Source organism: Bos indicus, chromosome 7 (assembly GCF_029378745.1).
Source record: "Bos indicus isolate NIAB-ARS_2022 breed Sahiwal x Tharparkar chromosome 7, NIAB-ARS_B.indTharparkar_mat_pri_1.0, whole genome shotgun sequence".
NCBI classification, from domain to species: Eukaryota; Metazoa; Chordata; class Mammalia; order Artiodactyla; family Bovidae; genus Bos; species Bos indicus.
Window position 1 is genome coordinate 59,507,284 of NC_091766.1, and position 24,345 is coordinate 59,531,628.

The 24,345-nt window shown below is 37.0% G+C and overlaps 1 protein-coding gene across 10 annotated transcripts in view; it reads left to right on the forward strand.

The window, feature by feature from the left end:
• The window catches only part of FBXO38 (F-box protein 38), a 65,165-nt gene that overhangs the window by 18,198 nt on the left and 22,622 nt on the right, over positions 1 to 24,345 (forward strand). For all 10 annotated transcript variants that reach the window (XM_070793802.1, XM_070793805.1, XM_070793806.1 and 7 more), the window contains 7 exons: positions 282 to 419; positions 1,575 to 1,712; positions 4,598 to 4,691; positions 5,634 to 5,764; positions 12,521 to 12,691; positions 14,355 to 14,497; positions 15,391 to 15,601. In XM_070793802.1, the coding sequence (XP_070649903.1) occupies positions 282 to 419; positions 1,575 to 1,712; positions 4,598 to 4,691; positions 5,634 to 5,764; positions 12,521 to 12,691; positions 14,355 to 14,497; positions 15,391 to 15,601 (1,026 nt within the window). The remainder of the gene's footprint in view (positions 1 to 281; positions 420 to 1,574; positions 1,713 to 4,597; positions 4,692 to 5,633; positions 5,765 to 12,520; positions 12,692 to 14,354; positions 14,498 to 15,390; positions 15,602 to 24,345) is intronic.

The following is a 24,345-nucleotide window of genomic DNA, read 5'->3' on the forward strand; positions in this document are numbered from 1 at the left end:
GTGTGTATAAAATGTTGAAATACTTTATAAATCCCATCTTTCCATTTTCCTTTTCTAAAGAAATTACAAAGTAGTCTGTTTATTGTTTGTTTAAATTGTTCTTTACAAGCCTGTTTTATATAAGCTTATCTTCATAGGAGCTAACTAGGTAATTTGTTCTGATGAAAATATCCAGGAGGGATATATTGTCAACTTGAAAAATAGACTGTTGGACCTGTACACAGCAAACAGTGTCTTAGTGGTTTTCTTGTTTTTTTTCTTTTTGTGTGTATATGCTTTAGGGGTGAATGTTCCTGAAATTCCTTGTATCCCAATGCTAAGGCACCTTTACATGAAGTGGGTAAGACTCACTAAACCACAACCGTTCAAAGATTTTCTTTGCATCAGTTTACGAACTTTTGTCATGAGGAACTGTGCAGGTAAGGGTCTATAATTGTAGTGGAAATATACATGTACCATTCTAAAAATATCCTAAAGCAAACTGCATAGATATGATACATTGTAAGTGAAATTATATTATGCTGTTACTATTTATGTTTGTAACTTACCTTATATAAATGTACTTTTTTTTGTTTTAAAGACAGTAGACATATGATTTATCTTTGACCCTTCACAAAGTGTCAAAAATGTCTCTACATATTTCTTATGGACACTTTTTATATAGGTTTGTTTTAATAAATTGTTGTACATTTTCTTTGTCTCTGGTCTCTTGATCTTTTTGCATGTAAATGTTGTCTGACTTAATATACCTTAAAGTATAAAACATTGCTTTTATGATACTACATTTTTGTTTCAAAACCTTAAGTATTTCTTCTGTCCTAGTGTGTCAAGTGGGAACTGTTCTGCTTCAGAGTTCATAACAATCAGAGCTGTTCTTGATACCTTATTTCAGAGTCCTTTCCAAAGTACCCCTTTTATTGTCAGGCTTGCCTACTCACTGTTCCCAAACAGCCATACCAGCTCTCACCTGAGTGTCTTCTTATTCTTGTTTTCTTGTCCTGAGGTTTAACACTTCCTTCCTCCTCTTTACTTGTACGCATCTTTTATGCAAGTTTTGCCTCATCAACTTACTTCCTTCTCTTTTTTATGTAGTACACCAGATTTGATTTTTGTTCTTGATATGTTCTGCCTTTTTATCTTTTTATAATTATTCATGTTTTATGTCCATGTCAGTTGCAAACTCTTTGATGGATAGGCTCCTATCTTGTGATCTTCCATAACACCTAATATAATACTGGTCACATAGAGAGATGTTTAAGTCATTGAGCTATTTATTTTAATGAAAGATCAAATTTTCAACTTGCCTTTTCCCCCCTCAGTTATTTTCAGCTCAAAACTATTGAGATTCCAGGGAATTTAAAAAAATACTATATCTCCAATGTTACTGAAAAATCCATATGCTGAATCAGTATGTGGTTGACTTACTAATGGTTTTGTTTCCAATGATAAATTGTAGAGAGCCAGCCACTCGGCTATCATTTTCAGACATAGAATTTATGTTATTCATTTCTGTTGCTGATTTGAAAAATCATCTTGGCAATTTACATTGTTCCATTGAAATTGTTTTTCTTCAGGACCCACAAACTCCTTGAAATATGTCCCTTTAGTAACAGGCCTAGCCTCTGCCCGCAACTTGGAACATTTAGAAATGGTTCGAGTTCCTTTCCTTGGAGGTCTTATTCAGCATGTAGTTGAAGACAGTTGGAGATCAGGTATTCATTTTCCTTTAGTTACTAAATATTTTAAAAATCTGTTAAAAAAATTATTAAGCTTTTATTTAGCTTTTCTACAGAGTCTTTATAAAAGAAATGCTTGTTAGTAATTTTACTTTCTATCTGGTATATTTGATGAAGAATAAGTAACTATGAGTGTGGCTAGTATTCATTTCCTTTTTATGCAGTGTTAAACCTTCTCAAAATGATAAGTCATATTTTCTGGCTTGTTAATACTTATCAGTTAGTTAATAATTCATGGTATATTTGAAATCTTTCTGAGAAATGTTAACAGAAATATCCTAGTGTCTATTGCTGAGAAGAGATATTTTTTGACTTAGACAAATTAGGTCTACAAAAGAACTCAGGCATTAGAAATGTTAACCTAATGTTTGTCTGATACTTTATAGTATATAAAATGTTTTAAAGTTTGTCAGTTGGATACTAGATCACCCATACCCATCAGATGATGGCTTTTAAAAGAAAAAAAGATTTTACTGCCTAGCACCCATAATTATATTTTAAATGATCATGTGTAAGTAGAATGTGCTCCATGTAAACTATCTCCTCATTGTAAGAAAAAGACCAAGAAGTATAGTTATATAGATAATTAATAGTTGGGAACAGAAAATGTAACCTTGAATGTCCAAAATGTAAATGGAAAATCATAGAGTATCATTGGTAACAAATAGATGTTATCATTAATACTGTTAAAATGAGTAAGCAGTGCATTTTTAACATTTTGTCAGTTAATCAAGTCTGGTGCAAGTGTAGTTCATTACATTTTGTGAAGGGAATGGAGACTCCCTCAAAATGAACAGCGCAATTTTTACTCCATGTCTATAGCTAACAAGATTACAGTCAGAAAGGAAAAGAAGACCACAGTGGAATCGTTCATTAGAAGACCTAGAGAGAGGTGCCAAAAGCCAAGAATTTGCATAAACGGCCTAAAAGAGCAACAGAGACTCTTCTTCCCTAATAAGTATTTAAGAACAACTCTAATTTTACTTAAGGAGCCAGAATATCTCACACAATAGTTAATTTCAGAAAAATCATAGATCCAAATATAAAAAATAAACTTTTTAAAGGAAAAGTTTGGAGAATGTTTTCTTTAACATTGTTGGGCAGAGATTCGTACATCAAAAAGCATTTACCATAAAGAAAAAAATTGGTAAACTGTGCTAAATTAAAGAGTTTTTTTTGTTGTTCATCAAAAGGCATAAGTGAGAGCTTGAGTAAAAAAGTCAAGCTACAGACTGGGAGAAGCTATTTGCAGTACAGCTATCAGATAAATATTTAGAATACAAAGTAATGCTCAAAATTCTCTAAGCCAGACTTCAACAATACGTGATCCGTGAATGTTGTTCAATCTTCCAGATGTTCAATCTGGTTTTAGAAAAGGCAAAGGAACCAGAGATCAAATTGCCAACATCCCCTTGATCATTGAAAAAGCAAGGGAGTTCCAGAAAAACATCTATTTCTGCTTTACTGACTATGCCAAAACCTTTGACTGTGTGGATCACAATAAACTGGAAAATTCTGACAGAGATGGGAATACCAGACTACCTGACCTGCTTCTTGAGAAATCTGTATACAGGTCAGGAAGCAACAGTTAGAACTAGACATGGAACAATAGACTGGTTCCAAATAGGAAAAGGAGTACGTCAAGGCTGTATATTGTCAGCCTGCTTTATTTAACTTATAGGCAGAATACATCATGAGAAATACTGGGCTGGCTGAAGCACAAGCTGGAATCAAGATTGCCGGGAGAAATATCAATAACCTCAGATATGCAGATGACACCCCCCCTTATGGCAGAAAGTGAAGAAAAACTAAAGAGCCTCTTGATGAAAGTGAAAGAGGAGTGTAAAGAAGTTGCTTTAAAGCTCAACATTCAGAAAACTAAGATTATGGCATCCAGTCCATCACTTCATGGGAAAGAGATGGGGAAACAGTGGCTGACTTTATTTTTTAGGCTCCAAAATCACTGCAGATGGTAACTACAGCCATGAAATTGAAAGACACTTGCTCCTTGTAAGAAAAGTTATGACCAACCTAGACAACGTATTAAAAAGCAGAGACATTACTGTGCCAACAAAGGTCCATCTAGTCAAAGCTATGGTTTTTTCCAGTAGTCATGTATGGATGTGAGAGTTAGACTGTAAAGAAAGTTGAGCACTGAGGAATTGATGCTTTTGAACTGTGGTGTTGGAGAAGACTCTTGAGAGTCCCTTGGACTGCAAGGAGATCCAACCAGTCCATTCTGAAGGAGATCAGCCCTGGGATTTCTTTGAAAGGAATGATGCTAAAGCTGAAACTCCAGTAATTGGCCACCTCATGCGAAGAGTTGACTCATTTGAAAAGACCCTGATGCTGGGAAAGATTGAAGGCGGGAGAAGGGGATGACAGAGGATGAGATGGTTGGATGGCATTGCCAACTCAATGGACATGAGTTTGAGTAAACTCTGGGAATTGGTGATGGACAGGGAGGCCTGGTGTGCTACCGTCCAGGGGATCGCAAAGAGTTGCACACAACAACTGAACTGAACTGAAAGAATTTAAAATACATATATTCTAATTTATGTATTTAGAATACAAAAAGAACTAATACTAGTGAGAAAAAGTCAGAAACAAGAGGAAAAATAGGAAAAAATTTTGAGTAGAGAAGATCTTAATGAAAGAGGATATCTGAACGGCCAGCAAACATGAAAATACGGTAAATTTCACTGATCATAGAGAAATGAAAATTAAAACCACAGTGTTATATACAAGCACTAAAATGATTATACCTAAACAGTTATCACTGAAAGTGTATATAAATGCTTTACTGAAAGTGCTATGGTCAAATGGGATAATTGTTTTTGTTCCTCTTTTCCTTTAACTAGGTGGTTTCCGAAATTTGCACACTATTGTTTTGGGAGCTTGTAAAAATGCACTTGAAGTAGATCTTGGTTACCTCATCATCACTGCTGCCCGTAGGTATGTTTTCTCTTCACATTGGGTCAGAATTATGTTTTTATCTGTGCTATAAAAATTGGCAGAATATGTATATGACGTTTGATCATGCCTTTTTCAGATTTAAAATACAGAGAAGTTGTTTAAATAGCAGTAGGTTATCATTTAGGGGAAGTCTTCTATACAACTGATGACCAACTGAGCTGCAGTCCAGACCCAGCAAGTGTTAAAATGCGCATGATCTCATCAGAAAAAAGCTGTCAGTTATCTGGAAGTGCCTGAGATTCCAACAGAAGTCAGTACTGATACTTGCTCAGGAGCCATTGTTTCGTCCTCTGGACAGTTTTCTGAATTGTTTTAGTTGGTGATACTTGCTATTTAGAAATCACTGTTTTAAGTCAGCTTTTTCAGCATCCTGACCTTTAACCCTTAAATTTTTAACCTATCTTCACATCACTTTATGCCACATTTACTATTTCCTACATATCAAAAGTCTACCTCTGCTTTTACTTTTATAATATTTAAATTGAATTTTAAAAAAGGAAACTTCCTTTCCATCATAGAATATGAAGAGTATAAATAAAACTGTATTTAAGTGAATAGATATTGTTACCTACTATATAGGACTATACTCTGTTAAAAACAGGACTTAATATTAACCTCTAAAAGGTATTGAAGAAATACCAGATTCTTGCCTTGACTTAATCAGGTTCAGGAAAGTACCAAAAAGGATATAAGATTATTATAATTTGTTCTTACTGTGACTTTAGTGTACACATTAGATGTGCCCACACTTTTATAAAATGCTCTTTTAAAGGAAGCATCTCTGATATTTTTTTGTGGAGGAGGCAGTGTTTTTGCATTTGACACTTCAGTACGATAAACTTCTTTCAGAGCGTTACATTAGGAAGAACCTTTTATTTTGATGGCTTTCATTTTATTCCTTTATGTGTCTCTCATTCGTAGGTTACATGAAGTTCGGATCCAGCCTTCCCTAACCAAAGATGGCGTCTTTTCCGCCCTAAAGATGGCAGAGTTGGAATTCCCCCAGTTTGAAACCCTTCATCTGGGATATGTAGATGAGTTTTTGCTGCAGAGTAAGAATTAGCTCATTTACTGCCCTAAAATTATTGTTGGAAAGTTACCTGACAAAGTGAACCCTAAATTTGGATGTACCATTATTTTCCTAGACATAAAAATACTTCAAATCTCAGGTGCTCTCACTTCTTGAAAAATTTGAACTTGAAGAGCCAGTGATTTTTTGTTTTCTACATTGCCTCTGATTTTAGCATATTACAGAAAATGAAGTGATTGTCTACCCAAAAAAAGATCCTTACCTACATTTGATCTTGTCTCCGCTTTGCTCCCCAAGTTTCTCTCCCATTCTGCCTCATTGTTTTCACAGGATGTCACCCTTGCTTCTGTTTGCTGAATTTGACCTACCACACTTCTTGAAGCTTTTGCTGGTCCTCTCAGATGAGGTCCCAGCCCCTACCCCTGCTCTTCATTTCTGTAATAAGCCTGCTGGGGGTTCTGGATTTTCTGATAGTGTTAGCATATTTTGGTCAGTATTCATTTAATAATAACTGCTGTTGGAAGGCTTGTTCACACCATTTTCTGGAATGTATTTAAAATTGGGAATTCAATCCTTTGGGTTTGAATGCATGTCAGTTCACTATTCAAACTTTTTCCCACATGACAGTAGTCAGACATGCAAGAACATTTACACCATCAGCATGTTTTTATTTTTGCAAGAATTAGTTTCTTACTCATGTAATTTATAACAAGTCTTTCTTAAACTCTGGGTGTCACCAGGTGGTGTTTTTTTTTTTCTTTGGATCTAATTTGCATTGTAAAAGAACGTAAGAAAGCTTTGTTGTTTATGTTGTTCAGTCGCTCAGTCATGGCCAACTCTTTGCAACCCCATGGCGTGCAGCATACCAGGCTCCTCTGTCCTCCACTGTCTCCTGGAGTTTGGCCAAATTCATGTCCTGGAGTTTTGCTGAAATTCATTGATGCTGTCTAACCATCTGATCCTCTGCTGCCCCCTTCTTTTGCCTCAGTTTTTCCCAGCATCAGGGTCTTTTCCAGTGAGTCGACACTTTGCATCAGGTGGCCAAAATTATTAGAGCTTTAGCATCAGTCCTTTCAGTTACTATTCAGAGTTGATTTTCTTTGGGATTGACTGGTTTGACCTCTTTGTAGTCCAAGGGACTCTCAAGAGTCTACTCCTGCACCACAGTTCAAAAGCATCAGTTCTTCAGTGCTTAGCCTTCTTCATGGTCCACCTCTCATGTCTGTACATGACCACTGGGAAAACCATAGTTTTGACTATATGGACCTTTGTTGGCAAAGTGATGTCTCTGCTTTTGAATACACTCTCTAGGTTTGTCATTGATTTTCTTCCACGGAGCAAATATATTTTAATTTTGGGGCTGCAGTCAACATCCACAGTGATTTTGGAGCCCAAGAAAATAAAATTTGTCACTGCTTCCACTTTTTCCCCTTCTATTTGCCATGAAATGATGAGACTAGATGCCATGATCTTAGTTTTTTTAACGTTTGAGTTTGAAGTCAGCTTTGTCACTCTCTCTAACCCTCATTAAGAGGCTCTTTAGTTCCTCTTCACCTTTTTACCATTAGAGTGGTATCATCTGCATATCTGAGGTTATTTCTCCCAGCAACCTTGATTTCTTAAGACAGTCCAGATCAAACAATATGACTGTTGTTTTTCCTTTTTCAGTGAAATTGCTAACATTCTCTGTTTCTACAGTATCTATATAGTAACTTAAAATTATTAGCTTTAGCTTAATTTTATTAAGCTAATAATTTTAAGTTTACTGTATAGTAACTGAAAATATGTTATATATATTACTACATAATAACTTAAAATTTTAAGTTAATAGTAATAGTTAAAATTATTATTGGTAATTTGGTGCTTTTTCTGCAGTCTTGTTTTTTGTTCTTCCTAAGAGCTAAAAACTTAATGGATTTGTATATTCATGATGACTATATTTTAGGTCCACTGAGAATTGTCTTTATAACCAACTATTTCTCAATAGTGTTTGTTTCCCCTCAACACACATTTTCATTTGAAAACACTTTACCTTTTGACTACCATTATCTTATGTTTGCAACATAGCTTATTTCATAGTCTTCTTTATACTTAATAATCTATTAGTTATCTTTTTATACGTCATTCTTCATATTTGCTACAGTTCACCCATTTCTCTTATATATGTACTTTCCTCCGTTACTCCAAAGATAAGTCTGGGATTCTCTGTATGGGAATAGGTGCCAATTGCCTCCAACAAACATGGAGAGATTACAGGTCACTGTTTATACTCTGTCACTAATCTCTTGCCTCTTAGCCATTTAGATTTTGAAATATCTTTCCAGGAGGTTGGGGTGGCTCCTGGTAAAACTCGCATCAGTTCTTTGTTCCAGAGATTCTGGCAAAATATAGAAATATCACCTTTGTCCCCATACACTTACGGTAAAAGTGGCAGTGCCAGGTTGGGGAAATGGATGTGCTGAAAAGTAGATGCTGTGTACTAGGAATGTAAGAAAAGTGATCCAAGGATGAACACTCAGAGAGGGGTTCTTTGTTTACGTGGATTCATGATTTCAGAGCTTTGTGGGAAAGTGCTAGGGGTGTAAAACTCATTCAGATTCAGGAGAAGTATAGAATAGTCTTTAGTGTTGGGACTTTGGAAAGAAGGAGTGAGATGGAATTTTATTAATCATGGGACCTGGGGCACATCATTTCTTGGCTTCAAATCACCCAATAAAAAAGTAGAAAACGGTCTTATATCCATTTGACAAGTGAGAAAACATGGACTTTTATAATCTCTTACACTTAGAAAGCATTCAGTAGGGCTTCCCTGGTGGCTCAGTGGTAAAGAGCCAACGCAGGGGATGCAGGTTCAATCCCTGGTCTGGGAAGATCCCACATGCCTCTAAGCAACTAAGTCTGTGTGCCACAACTACTGAGCCAGCATTCTGGAGCCCTCGAGCCACAAGTGCCGGAGTCCAAGTGCCCTGGAGCCTGTGCTCTACGGGAAGCTACCGTGATGAGAAGCCCGTGCACCACAACAGAGAGGAGCCCCCACTCAGAGTAGCTCAAAACACTATAACAGAGTAGCTCACCACAGTTAGAGAAAGCCTGTGTGCAGCAAGAAGACCCAGTGCAGCCATAAGTAAAATAAATCTCAAAAAAAAAAAAAAAAAAAATTCAGTAAATGGTAGCTTTTACTTCTAGCTGACCTCTGGGCTGAAGGAAAAAGAAACAGTCTAAGTCCTAGGTGATGTAATCAGGGTTCTGAAGAAGTGTGACAATCAGGAGACCCTAAAAATAGGAACAGATATCAAAGGAATGAATGTAAGACATGGATTTATCATGCTAGGCTGCAGCAGTAATGCTGGAAACACCCACTCAGGTTCAAGATGATCATAAGCGAGAAGGCAAATTATACTTCACAGAGCAAAAACAAAGTTTTTACCAGGAGATTAAAGAGTATTTCTCAGCAAAATTATGAAGAATTAGTTAAGGTAAAATGTCCAAGAATGCCAGTAAATACAAAAAAAAAGGGACCCTAGGAGCGAGACCATGAATTGTATGGAAAGAAATTTAAAGAGGTGGGAGTAAATCCCAGTAATGGGCAGGACAGCTTCACCAGAGCAACAGTGTTTTCTTTGTAGTTTGTGTCAGTTTTGATCCCTGGGATTGTGAGAGACATTTATTGGGTTCCTATATCCCAGTATTATGCTGGACATTGAAAATGTAACTGTAAACTAGGCAGAGTCTAGTTTTCCTTCAAATTGCTCATAGTAAAGTGGACCATCCTATAGAGTAAAGGTCAGGCAGGTGGCAGGAATAATAATAGGAAGCAGGAGACACAGTGTGATATCCAGTGGCATAATCTAGACTGGCTGATCACTAAACCCAGCCCCTACTTTCTGACAAGACAGTAGACCCTAAAGCCCAGACAGAGAGAACGGGAGTGTCTGAGTTAAAAGTCCACTCTCTAAGGTATAAATATTTACTAACCAATACCGTAGTTCTAAAAATGGATCCAGATTCTCAAAGTTCACTCTTCTCTACACATGGCCACACCTGACTTGAAAAACATTATCCTTATACAGCAAAAGAGTTACATTTTAAATAAATAATTAATTAATTTGGCTGTATCGGGTCTAAATTGTTGTTCATTGTGTCATGCGAGATCTTTTAGTGCATCACACAGACTTTGCAGTTGTGGTGTGTGGGTTTAGTTGCTCCATGGCATGTAGGATCTTATTTCCCCAAGCAGGGATCAAACCCACATCCCTTGCATTGCAGGGTAGATTCTTTACCACTGGGCCACCAGGCAAGTCCCAGAGAGTTATATTTTTAAGATTTTATTTTTCTTTTTAAAAGCTAATAAAACTTTACCATAAATGTAAACCAGTACAATGTATCCGTCAGTTTTGCTTTAAGACTTCACATTCTTTTTTCCTTTTCTAGACAATTGAAAATAATCTGCTAGCTGTCTCTTAACTTTTAACATAAATTTTTATTTTGCAAAATAAAGGCTACCATTTGTACAGAATACCTAACCCAAGATTGTATCTGAACCTGACAATGGACAGATGTAGCAGGACGGTCATAGAGAGTAATCATCAGATCAGATCAGATCAGATCAGTCGCTCAGTTGTGTCCGACTCTTTGCGACCCCATGAATTGCAGCACGCCAGGCCTCCCCGTTCATTACCAACTCCCGGAGTTCACTGAGACTCACATCCATCGAGTCAGTGATGCCATCCAGCCATCTCATCCTCTGTTGTCCCCTTCTCCTCTTGCCCCCAATCCCTCCCAGCATCAGAGTCTTTTCCAGTCAGTCAAGTCTTCGCATGAGGTGGCCAAAGTACTGGAGTTTCAGCCTTAGCATCATTCCTCCCAAAGAAATCCCAGGGCTGATCTCCTTCAGAATGGACTGGTTGGATCTCCTTGCAGTCCAAGGGACTCTCAAGAGTCTTCAACACCACAGTTCAAAAGCATCAATTCTTTGGCGCTTAGCCTTCTTCACAGTCCAACTCTCACATCCATACATGAACACAGGAAAAACCATAGCCTTGACTAGACGAACCTTTGTTGGCAAAGTAGTGTCTCTGCTTTTGAATATGCTATCTAGGTTGGTCATAACTTTCCATCAAAGGAGTAAGCGTCTTTTAATTTTATGGCTACAGTCACCATCTGCAGTGATTTTGGAACCCAAAAAGATAAAGTCTGACACTGTTTCCACTGTTTCCTCATCTATTTGCCATGAAGTGATGGGACCAGATGCCATGATCTTCGTTTTCTGAATGTTGAGCTTTAAGCCAACCTTTTCACTCTCCACTTTCACTTTCGTCAAGAGGCTTTTTAGTTCCTCTTCACTTTCTGCCATAAGGGTGGTGTCATCTGCATATCTGAGGATATTGATATTTCTCCCGGCAATCTTGATTCCAGCTTGTGTTTCTTCCAGTCCAGCGTTTCTCATGATGTACTCTGCATATAAGTTAAATAAACAGGGTGACAATATACAGCCTTGACGTACTCCTTTTCCTGTTTGGAACCAGTCTGTTGTTCCATGTCCAGTTCTAACTGTTGCTTCCTGACCTGCATACAAATTTCTCAAGAGGCAGATCAGGAGGTCTGGTATTCCTATCTCTTTCAGAATTTTCCAGTTTATTGTGATCCACACAGTCAAAGGCTTTGGCATAGTCAATAAAGCAGAAATAGATGTTTTTCTAGAACTCTCTTGCTTTTTCCATGATTCAGCAGATGTTGGCAATTTGATATCTGGTTCCTCTACCTTTTCTAAAACCAGCTTGAACATCAGGAAGTTCACGGTTCACGTATTGGTGAAGCCTGGCCTGGAGAATTTTGAGCATTACTTGACTAGCGTGTGAGATGAGTGCAATTGTGCGGTAGTTTGAGCATTCTTTGGCATTGCCTTTCTTTGGGATTGGAATGAAAACTGACCTTTTTCAGTCCCGTGGTCACTGCTGAGTTTTCCAAATTTGCTGGCATATTGACTGCAGCACTTTCACAGCATCATCTTTCAGGATTTGAAATAGCTCCAGTGGAATTCCATCACCTCCACTAGCTTTGTTCGTAGTGATGCTTTCTAAGGCCCATTTGACTTCACATTCCAGGATGTCTAGCTCTAGGTCATTGATACACCATCGTGATTATCTGGGTTGTGAAGCTCTTTTTTGTACAGTTCTTCTGTGTATTCTTGCCACCTCTTCTTAATACCTTCTGCTTCTGTTAGGTCCATACCATTTCTGTCCTTTATCAAGCCCATCTTTGCATGAAATGTTCCTTTGGTATCTCTGATTTTCTTGAAGAGATCTCTAGTCTTTCCCATTCTGTTGTGTTCCTCTATTTCTTTGCATTGATCACTGAGGAAGGCTTTCTTATCTCTTCTTGCTATTCTTTGGAACTCTGCATTCAGATGTTTATATCTTTCCTTTTCTCCTTTGCTTTTCACTTCTCTTCTTTTCACAGCTATTTGTAAGGCCTTCCCAGACAGCCATTTTGCTTTTTTGCATTTCTTTTCCATGGCGATGGTCTTGATCCCTATCTCCTGTACAATGTCACGAACCTCATTCCATAGTTCATCAGGCACTCTATCTATCAGATCTAGGCCCTTAAATCTATTTTTCACTTCCACTGTATAATCATAAGGGATTTGATTTAGGTCATACCTGAATGGTCTAGTGGTTTTCCCTACTTTCTTCAATACTGGATGTTAAATAGTTGACAGCTTAAGTTGTCAAGATTCCATGACACTAAAGAATCTTTTGTTTTTTAAATCTTTTTCTAGGCAGAATGGCTAATGCAGATCTGGTGAAATATGGTTTGGCTGATGTGGTGGAAAATCCTGGTATTATCACTGATATAGGGATGAAGGCAGTCAATGAAGTTTTCTCCTGTATCAAATATCTGGCAATTTATAATTGCCCCCATCTACATAACCCATACAATTGGATCTCAGGTACTATATCTTAAGTACAGGTATATTTTATTGATGTCAAAATAATACATATCTTTGTTTTCTGTATGGCATTAACATTCCTCATGTAAAATGTAGATTTTTATATAGATTGTTCATAGAAGTTCTGGGAGCCTTTGATAACTGAGTTAGAAACACTTTCAGTGCCTCTTTGAACTCCCGAGATTCTCTGCCTAGAAATTTGCACTTGTCGAGATTATAGATTCAGTCGCACTAATTGTTATGTGTTTTTCTTTGGGCCGGGCATGTAAAATTAAGCTTAGGAATTGTTGCCTGGGATATTATGGTTGTTTTCTCTGTGTTACCTTAAAATGGCATATCATCTGAACAGACAAAGTAGGTATGTATGTATTTTAAAAACTTCAATTAAATGACATACTAAACACGTAGTGAAATTTTCTATTACCTTAAAATTTTAGGCTACTTCACATGATATCTCCCTGCCTGATACCTTGGGTACAGAAGTGTGACTTTTGCACTTGGTATTTTCCCTTATGAGAGGAGTTTTATTCCGCGCGCTGCCCCCCCTCCCCCCCCCCCGCCACCCCAAGAGAGTAATGCTATTTATTTTTTTTAAGGCACTTCTTAGATACCTAAATTCACAAGCCTTTAATAAAGTCATAGCTAGAGACTTTTCATTTTGACATCCTCGTACCAAACAGGCCCTCTCACTGACAGCTGCAAACCAACACTGACAGCTGTCTGAGCCACCACACAGGGATACTACAGCTCCACACAAAACCCACCTCCAGGCCTATTGCAGGGCTCCTGAGCCTCTGCTAAGATCAGTTGTTAGAATGGCCATGTCTCACCCATGGGAAGAGAAGTTCTACCCCTTGCCCAGCTGCACCAGGAAGCTATTGGAAAGTACAAGCTTTAGGTTGTAGCTGGCATAGATCACTTTTAAAAAATAACATTTATTGGGTTTTTGGTTTGTTTGTTTTCTTAAATACAGAAGAGTATAAAGAAGAAAATAAAAAATGGCCTATAATCCCATCACTCAGAACTCCTGTTAACACTTAAAAACTAAAAGTAATACATGCACTTGATAAACAGTATCAAACAGTACAGAAAGGTACAAAATGAAAGGCCTCCTCTTCTCAAAGGTAACCACCATCAATGGTTTCTTGTATATTTTTCTGGACAGGTTATTTTGTGCATTTGCAGCCTATACATGTATAGCATTTAAAAATGATTTATGTATACTGAAGGACCTTACTATGTATATACATTGTCCTGTAACTTGTATTTTGCATTGAGAATATTTTGGAGAGCTCTCCATATTAGCAGGCTTATTCGGTTCTTCATTCTTTTAGTAGCTGCATAATGTTTTATTAAAGGAATACACCAACATTTCTTTTAACTAGTGTCCTGTTGTTAAATAGGCATGTAGGTTTTAAGTGAATCACATTTAAACAAAGACAGACTTACTTTCAAGTTAACGATTTCCAGTCCATCTGGTTCTCATGAAATTGGGTAAGGAGACATCATAGTTTAGAGTCATTAAGTATTAGAGATCATGAAATAAGATAAAATTTACACAAAGAAAATGGGTTTGAAAGTCTTTGTGACCTATAGCAAAATTCATGAGTAATGGAGAAAGTGTTAGTTAATATTTTCTCTGGCCATGTCATTTCTTCAACAGACCACTCAAGGTGGACTCGATTGGTTGATATCAACTTAGTGCGTTGCCACGCTTTGAAGCTGGACTCCTTCGGCCAGTTTATTGAATTGTTGCCCAGCCTGGAGTTTATTTCACTGGACCAAATGTTTCGTGAACCACCCAAAGTAAGTCACATTTGAGAGAGTTTTGTACTCAAGAAAACAACCTAAGTAACTTTTTTCCCTAATGATATGCCTTTACAAATGATATAATATGACTTTTTACTGCCAGCCTCAGTGAAGGAAGGCATAAAGGTTATAATAATGGATGGCCATATGTTCTTGTGAGTGAATACTAAGGGGTTTCCAGATAAATAAAAAAGTAAGTGGAAAGCTCTCCATCAGGTTTATAAAGTTAAGGTAAGAGCAAAGGTGGAAATTTGAGCTAAAGCAAAAATTATTACTTAGAGTAGTTAGTTGAAAGATTAGATCTCTAATTAGCAACCCAAAATATAAGTAAGGATTAGGAACTTATTTTGGATGTTTTCTTTTGCTGCTACTTTTTCTACTCAGTTGCGTATCTGGGGAAATCTGAAGTTGCCCAGTTGTACAAAATGTTATTTTAAAACTTCTTAATGTATACAGAAACTTAACTTATTGTAATAAAAACTTAATGTTTCAATGAATTAGGTTCTCTCTTGTCAGTTCTTAATGGTTATACCCTCACTGTTAAAGCAGTGCCATATAGTAGGGAAAGCTCAGCGGTGCTGCATAGTAGGGAAAGCTCAGGGTTTGAGGACAAATTATTTGGTTTCAAGTCTCAGGTGTAACACATACTGGTCATGCACTGTTGGGCAGATCCCTTCCCATTGTGCATGTCATCATCTGTAAATTAAGACTAATAACTTTGTCTTGCTTGAGGTGTTATGGGCCTTAAATGAGGTTCTTTATGAATAGGTGAAAGTATTTCTTAAAGTGCTATATAAGTATTCTATGTAAAGATGAAATGAAGGAATATTAAAACTGCAGTGTTTAATTCTAACCCAAATTAATAAACATGTGGTTTTGTCTTGCTTCAGGGCTGTGCTCGGGTTGGTCTGAGTGCAGGCACGGGAATTGGGGTTTCCTCGGCCCTTGTTAGCAATCAGAACTCCAACAATGACAATGATAATAATGCCCAGAATAATGCCAACATCCACGACAACAATCACCATCACCCAGATGACTCAGATGAAGAGAATGACTTCCGGCAAGACTTGCAGCCAGGAGAGCAGCAGTTTGCAGCCGACGGTAACCCAGATCTTTTGTGAGCTCCAGATAGAGATGATTTTTACTTTGGGTCATGTTTCTCTGACTTTCCTGTTTCCTTCTCCTCCATTTCAGTTTGTCACTTTATACATTGAGGAACCTTGCTAACAAAGCAGCTGATGGGTGGATGGAGTTTGCCTGTCTACTTGCTTGTTTTAAAGTTGTCTTTGCGACGTCTCTTGTCCATAGAATCTATTGGAGGTACTTACAGAAAGGGAAGGACTCAGATGCCATGAGAATTAGGGTGCAGTGAGCCTTAGAAGCCTGGCTTAATGGAGATTTAGCTGTCAGGATTTGGGTGAAGAAGCATCTTTCGGTATCTTGCTAAACAGTAGATATTCTCTCTCACCATTGAACTTGAGTGTGGAGATCATTTTTGGATGTACCAAGAATTGGAAAAATGAATACCAGATATGTGTAGAGATTGTGTTGGATACCCTTCACACACCTCTCGCCATTAAGTCTTCAAAGCCACCGAGAAAATTAAGCACATAAGCTAATAAGGACCTATGGGATTTAACTTATGTAACTATCCATCCAGTTCTTTGATACTGACTGAACTCCTGCTCTCTGCCACCCCAGCTATTATTAGGCTTCATCTGCCCATATTGATGAGTGAGAATGGAGTGAAATTGTTTCCTTACAGATGTTCCAGTTTCTCAGTTGACACTTAAGAACTGGAAAAGGAATCTCTTCTAGCCACTTTTTTGGTTGTTGCCCCTTCACTTATTCTCTTGGGCAGAGTAATTAATGAAAATAGGGTGCCCTGGTGTATTCATTACTTTCATAATGAAAGTATTCTGTGTATAATTTCCTTTAAGATCACTCTGTATATGCAGGGCCTGACCTAAGAATCATTTGTAGGCATTGTCTTCACTTCCCTGCCCTACATGTTCTCTCTATAGAGAACTCTCCATTTTGGCTCTTGGCAAAGTCACCAGTGGCTCTTTTATAAAGGTTAGTGATATTTTCTCCACTTGTATCTTCTCTGACATCTCGTCTTAGCTGCATTTGTCACTGTTGTCCACTTCTATCTTCCTGAGGTATTTGCTTCTCTTGGCCTTTCTGAAACCATTTTCCTGATTTTTCCTCCTATCTCACTGGACACACCTCCTCAGGTTCCTTCACTTGTACCATCTCCTGTCCTCCACTCTTGTCCTTGCTCTCCCTTTTTCTTTCTATAAGCTTATCCAGTCTCATGGCTTCAGTGCCAACTATATACAGTTGAATTCTAAACCTTTATTTTCAGCTTTGATATTTCTGTTTTTTTAAAGTAATTGCAGTTATATCCAACTTCATACTTCTGATTTCCACAGGAGTACTTTTAGGCATTTCAAACTTCTGGCTAAATCTCTCCTCCTAAAACACAAAAACAAAAGTGCAGAGCCAGCAAGTGCTAGGGGTTAAGGGGTGGAGTGTGGAGTCCGCTGTTTCTTTGCCTTCTTGTCCTTGTGTGCCATCACAAAGATCTGGACTTCAGAGAACACTGACCATCTGTAGGAAACTGGTGCAGCACTTGAAGTGCAGCACTCCCCAAATCCTCCGAACGCAGTTGTGTTTGGAGTTGATGTGCTAGACAGAGTATAGACTCCACTAGAAAGTTACATGGCCATTGGCTTCTCGGTATAGAATGGGGGGTGCCCTTCATTGTTAAGTCATATATTGATGCAGCACGAACCAAAACATATGCAAGAATACTGTATTCGATTTAAGAGAGAACAATGAAACTTACATCCACTAACATTTGAAATTAAGGTTCAGTAGATGTGAGATATAATTACAAAACAAATGAGGTACCGAATTTGTCAGATGTGTTATCTTCAAATGCTGAGAAGTAAAGGAGGTTAGTGACAAAATGCCAAGATTGAGGAACTAGACAGCCTCAACAAGAGGAAACCTAAGAATACCAAAGATGGTGGCAGCACTTTAGAGAAGTGAATATTGGCATGAAACATTAGGCTCCATGGGTCTTTCCAACTTCATGCTATATTTTTGTGTATTTTTATTATTACATACACGTCAGGTTAATTCTTTTAAATAAAAAATAAGGACATGGGGAATTCCCTGGCGCTCTAGTGGTTAGGACTCGGCACTTTCACTGCCATGGCCCAGGTTCCATCCCTTGATGGCACCCACAAGCCACAAGGCACAGCCAAAAAAAAAAGATCTGGAGAAAGGGCATGTGACTGTTGATCAAAATTCAAAGTACAAAGAATTCAAGTAAAAGAAACAACAGGAAAAAAAAAAAAAACAAAGAGTGGTATAGGGATTAAAAATAAAAGGGATCATGAAGAATGAATGTTAGCTGAAATGACTAATATTAATGCTTGTACTCCTTAAGTACCAACATAACAATATTTTAAACAGTTTGAAATTGATAGTCACATGTCTACTTTACTTACTGTAGAATTTTAGAACTTTTCATAAATGTACTTTTGGATTAGTGCTAGAATGAAGTAGATTTCACTCTGTTGCCCTGTTTAACTTAATCAGCTTGCATGAAGTAATTGCCTGTCAAAGAAGGGCATTGTAAAATTTTAAAGACCATTTAATTTATATAAGTTAAGTGTCTTTGCTAATAAACCACTGAAATAAAATTTGGTGTTTTTTTAGTGAACATTATCATGAAAGTAATAGATGACTCTAACAAAAATATGTTTTCATTGTTATACAGAGTACTATTTAATTTACCAAGATTCAATAATTTGGTTACGGTATTATCTTAGATTTGCACTTCCAAAACTGTTAAGATTTAGAATGCTTTATTGTGAACTACTTATGTTAACTGAAAATCTCAGTTCATTACCTTCATTTTGCAGCACTGTAAAACAGGAGGAGATAGCCATATTTTTTAACAATTCTCATTGTCTAACAATATTACCATCTGTCAAAATCATGCTTCTGTAATTGCTAAAGCATTTTGCCAAGTTATTTAGATATGATTACTTTTGAAGTAATTATAACTGTAAAGCATAGTTTTATTTATATATCATTAACTGTTTTTCTATCTGGATTTAAAATAAATCCCATGTACTTACTGCTTTCAAAAGTGGGGTGCCACTCCATTCCCTCACCACCACCCCTGCAAATTAACCACTAAGTGAAACTGCTCTGCAGCATTTATTTTAGACAGTGGTTCTCAAATTTATATATGAAAGAGACCAGTTAGTGTATATGTAAAATCGCTCAGCTCCATCAAGGTTTATGATTATATTAGGTAACAGGATTTTTTTTATAACTGAAACAACATTTCACCTGAACAGAATGTTTGTTAAGCATTGATATTTGATTAAAAGATAGCTTACATAGTTTCTGTAAGTTAAAATTGTTCTGAAAAATATGTACTTCCTAATGATAAAATACTTTGAAACAAAAAAATCAAAACCAAGAATCACTTAGAACTTCCCTAGCCCCAAAGTACCATCATCTCATTTAATTACCAAAGACATCTATTGAGATATTATCCTTTCTTTTTTTTTTTTTAATTATTTATTTTAATTGGAAGCTAATTACATTACAGTATTGTAGTGGTTTTTGCCATACATTGATTGACATGACTCAGTCACGGGTGTACATGTGTCCCCCATCCTGAAACCTTCTCCCACCTCCCTCCCTCCCCATCCCATCCCTCAGGGTTGTCCCAGTGCACTGGCATTGAGTGCCCTGTTTCATGCATCGAACTTGGACTGGTAATCTGTTTCACATATGGTAATAGACATGTTTCAGTACTATTCTCTCAAATCATCCCGCCCTCACCCTCTCCCACAGAGTCCAAAAGACTGTTCAGTACATTTGTATCTCTTTTGCTGTCTCGCATATAGGGTTATTGTTATCATCTTTCTAAATTCCATATATATGTGTTAGTATACTGTATTGGTGTTTTTCTTTCTGGCTTACTTCACTCTGTATAATAGGCTCCAGTTTCATCCACCTCATTAGAACTGATTCAAATGTATTCTTTTTAATGGCTGAGTAATACTCCATTGTGTATATGTACCACAGCATTCTTATCCATTCTCTGCCAGTGGACATCTAGATTGCTTCCATGTCCTGGCTATTATAAACAGTGCTGCGATGAACATTGGGGCACATGTGTCTCTTTAAGTTCCGGTTTCCTCAGTGTGTATGCCCAGCAATGGGATTGTTGGGTTGTATGGCAGTTCTGTTTCCAGTTTTTTAAGGAATCTCCATACTGTTCTCCATAGTGGCTGTACTAGTTTGCATTCCCAGCAACAGTATAAGAGAGTTCCCTTTTCTCCACACCTTCTCCGGCATTTATTGTTTGTAGACTTTGATGGCAACCATTAACACTGGTGTGAGATGATACCTCTTGTGGTTTTGATTTGCATTTTTCTGATAATGAGTGATGTTGAGCATCTTTTCATGTGTTGGCTAGCCATCTGTATGTCTTCTTTGGAGAAATATCTGTTTGGTTCTTTGGCCCATTTTTTGTTTGGGTTGTTTAATTTTCTGGTATTGAGCTGCATGAGCTGCTTGTATATTTTTTGAGATTAAATCTTGGTTAGTTGCTTGGTTTACTGTTATTTTCTCTCATTCTGAAGGCTGTCTTTTCACCTTGCTTATAGTTTCCTTTGTTGTGCAGAAGCTTTTAAGTTTAATTAGGTCCCATTTGTTTATTTTTGCTTAAAAGGTGGGTCATAGAGGATCCTGCTGTGATTTATGTCAGAGAGTGTTTTTCCTATGCTTTCCTCTAGGAGTTTTATAGTTTCTGGTCTTATATTTAGATCTTTAATCCATTTTGAGTTTATTTTTGTGTGTGGTGTTAGAAAGTGTTCTAGTTTCATTCTTTTACAAGTGGTTGACCAGTTTTCCCAACACCACTTGTTGAAGAAATTGTTTTTACTCCACTGTATATTCTTGCCTCCTTTGTCAAAGATAAGGTGTCCATAGGTGCATGGATTTATCTCTGGGCTTTCTATTTTGTTCCATTGATCTATATTTCTGTCTTTGTGCCAGTACCATACTGTCTTGATGACTGTAGCTTTGTAGTACAGTCTGAAGTCAGGCAGATTTATTCCTCCAGTTGCATTGTTCTTTCTCAAGATTGCTTTGGCTATTTGAAGTTTTTTGCATTTCCATACAAATTGTGAAATTACTTTTTCTAGTTCTGTGAAAAATACTGTTGGTAGCTCAATAGGGATTGCATTGAATCTATAGATTGCTTTGGGTTTATACTTATTTTCACTACATTGATTCTTCTGACCCATCAACATGGTATATTTCTTCAACTATTTGTGTCATCTTTGATTTCTTTCATCAGTGTTTTATAGTTTTCTATATATAGGTCTTTTTTGTTTCTTTAGGTAGATTGATTCCTAAGTATTTTATTATTTTCCTTGCAATGGTGAATGGAATTGTTTCCTTAATTTCTGTTTCTGTTTTCTCTGTTAGTGTATAGGAATGCAAGGGATTTCTGTGTATTAATTTTATATCCTACAACTTTACTAAATTCATTGATTAGCTCTAGTAATTTTCTGGTGGTATATTTAGGGTTTTCTATGTAGAGGATAATGTCATCTGCAAACAGTGAGAGTTTTACTTCTTCTTTTCCAATCTGGATTCCTCTTATTTCTTTTTCTTCTCTGATTGCTGTGGCTAAAACTTCAAAACCATGTTGAATAATAGTGGTAAGAGTGGGCACCCTTGTCTTGTTCCTGACTTTAGTGGGGAATGCTTTCAGTTTTTCTCCATTGAGGATAATGTTTGCTCTGGTTTTATCATATATGGCTTTTATTATGTTGAGGTACTTTCCTTCTGTGCCTGCTTTCTGGAGGGTTTTTATCTGCATCTATTGAAATAATCATATGGTTTTTATCTTTCAATTTGTTGATGTGTATCACATTGATTGATTTGTGAATATTGAAGAATCCTTGCATCCCTGGGATAAAGCCCACTTGGTCATAACGTATGAACTTTTTAATATGTTGTTGGATTCTGTCTGCTAGAAGTTTTTGAGGATTTTTGCATCTATGTTCATCTGTGATATTGGCCTGTAGTTTTCTTTTTTTGTGGCATCTTTGTCTGGTTTTGGTATTAGGGTGATGTTGGCCTCATAGAATGAGTTTGGCAGTTTGCTTTCCTCTGCAGTTTTCTTGAAGAGTTTGAGTAGGATAGGTGTTAGCTCTTATCTAAATTTTTGGTAGACTTCACCTGTGAAGCCATCTGACCCTGGGCTTTTGTTTATTGGAAGATTTTTGATTATAGTTTTGATTTCCATGCTTGTGATTGGTCTGTTAAGATTTTCTGTTTCTTCCTGGTTCAGTTTTGGAAGGTTATACTTTTCTAAGAATTCATCCATTTCTTCCAAGTTGTCCTTTTAATTGTCATGTAGTTGCTGATAGTAATCTCTTACGGTCCTTTGTATTTGTGTTGTCTGTTGTGATTTCTCTATTTTCATTTCTAATTTTGTTGATTTGATTCTTCTCCTTTTTTTCTTGATGAGTTTGGCTAATGGTTTGTCTATTTTATTTATCTTCTCAAAGAACCCGCTTTTAGTTTTGTTGATTTTTGCTATAGCCTCTTTTGTTTCTTTTTCATTTATTTCTGCCCTAATTTTTATTATTTCTTTCCTTCTGCTAACTCTGGGGTTCCTCATTTCTTCTTTTTCTAGTTGCTGTAGGTGTAAAGTTAGGTTATTTATTTGATTTTTCTCTTGTTTCTTAAGGTAAGCTTGTATTGCTATGAACCTTCCCCTTAGTACTGCTTTTACTGAATCCCACAGGTTTTGGGTTGTCATGTTCTCATTTTCATTCATTTCTATGCATAGTTTGATTTCTTTTCTTATTTCTTCTGTGATTTGTTGATTATTCAGAAGCGTGTTGTTTAGCCTCCATATGTTTGTATTTTTAATAGTTTTTTTCCTGTAGTTGACATCTAATCTTACTGCATTGGGATCAGAAAAGATGCTTGAAATTATTTCAATGTTTTTGAATTTACCAAGGCTAGATTTGTGCCCCAGGATGTGATCTGTCCTGGAGAATGTTCTGTGTGCACTTGAGAAGAAGGTAAAATTCATTGTTTGGGGGTGAAATGTCTTACAGATATCAATTAGGTCTAACTGGTCCACTGTATCATTTAAAGTTTGTGTTTCCTTCCTAATTTTCTGTTTAGTTGATCTATCCATAGGTGTGAGTGGGGTATTAAAGTCTCCCACTATTAACATGTTACTGTTAATTTCCCCTTTCATACTTGTTAGCATTTGCCTTACATGTTGCGGTGCACCTATGTTGGGTGCATATATATTTATAATTGTTATATCTTCTTCTCAGATTGATCCTTTGATCATTATGTAGTGTCCTTCTTTGTCTCTTTTCATGGCCTTTATTTCAAAGTTTATTTTATCTGATATGAGTATTACTACTCCTGCTTTCTTTTGGTCTCCATTTGCATGAAATATCTTTTTCTAGCCCTTCACTTTCAGTCTGTTTGTGTCCCTTGTTTTGAGGTGGGTCTCTTGTAGACAGAATATATAGGGGTCTTGTTTTTGTATCTGTTCAGCCAGTCCTTGTCTTTTGGTTGGGGCATTCAGCCCATTTACATTTAAAGTTATTATTTGTATGATCCCATTGCCATTTACTTTGTTGTTTTGGGTTTGAATTTATAATAAACCTTTTCTGTGTTTCCTGTCTAGAGAAGATCCTTTAGCATTTGTTGAGGAGCTGGTTTGGTGGTGTTGAATCCTCTCAGCTTTTGCTTGTCTGTAAAGCTTTTGGTTTCTCCTTCATATTTGAATCCGATCCTTGCTGAGTATAGTAATCTGGGTTGTAGATTTTTCTCTTTCATGACTTTAAGTATGTCCTGCCATTCCCTTCTGGCCTGAAGAGTTTCTGTTGAAAGATCAGCTGTTATCCTTATGGGGATCCTCTTGTGTGTTATTTGTTGCTTTTCCCTTGCTGCTTTTAATATTGGCTTTTTGTGTTTGATCTTCATTAATTTGATTAATATGTGTCTTGGGGTGTTTCACCTTAGGTTTATCCTGTTTGGGACTCCCTGGGTTTCTTGGGCTTGGGTGGCTATTTCCTTCCCCATTTTAGGGAAGTTTTCAACTATTATCTCCCCAAGTTTTTTCTCATGCCCTTTCTTTTTGTCTTCTTCTCGGACACCTGATTTGAATGTTAGGGTGTTTAACATTGTCCCAGAGGTCTCTGAGGTTGTCTTCATTTCTTTTAAGTCTTTTTTTCTTTTTTCCTCTCTGCTTCATTTATTTCCATCAATCTTTCTTCCACCTCACTTATCCTGTCTTCTGCCTCAGTTATTCTACTGTTGGTTCCCTCCAGAGTGCTTTTGATCTCAGTTATTGTATTATTCATTAATGATTGACTCTTTTTTATTTCTTCTAGGTCTTTGTTAAACATTTCTTGTATCTTCTCAATCCTTGTCTCTAGTCTATTTATCTGTAACTCCATTTTGTTTTCAAGATGTTGGATCATCTTTACTATCATTATTCTGAATTCTTTTTCAGGTAGACTCCCTATTTCCTCCTCTTTAGTTTGGTGGGCGTTTATCATGTTCCTTTACCTGTTGAATATTTCTCTGCCTTTTCATTTTGCTTAGATTGCTATGTTTGGGGTGGCCTTTCCGTAGGCTGGAAGTTTATGATTCCTCTTTATTGTGGATCTTGCTCCCTGTGGGTGGGATTGGACTAGTGGCTTGTCAAGCTTTCCTGGTTAAGGGAGCTTGCGTCTGTGTTCTGGTGGGCAGAGCTG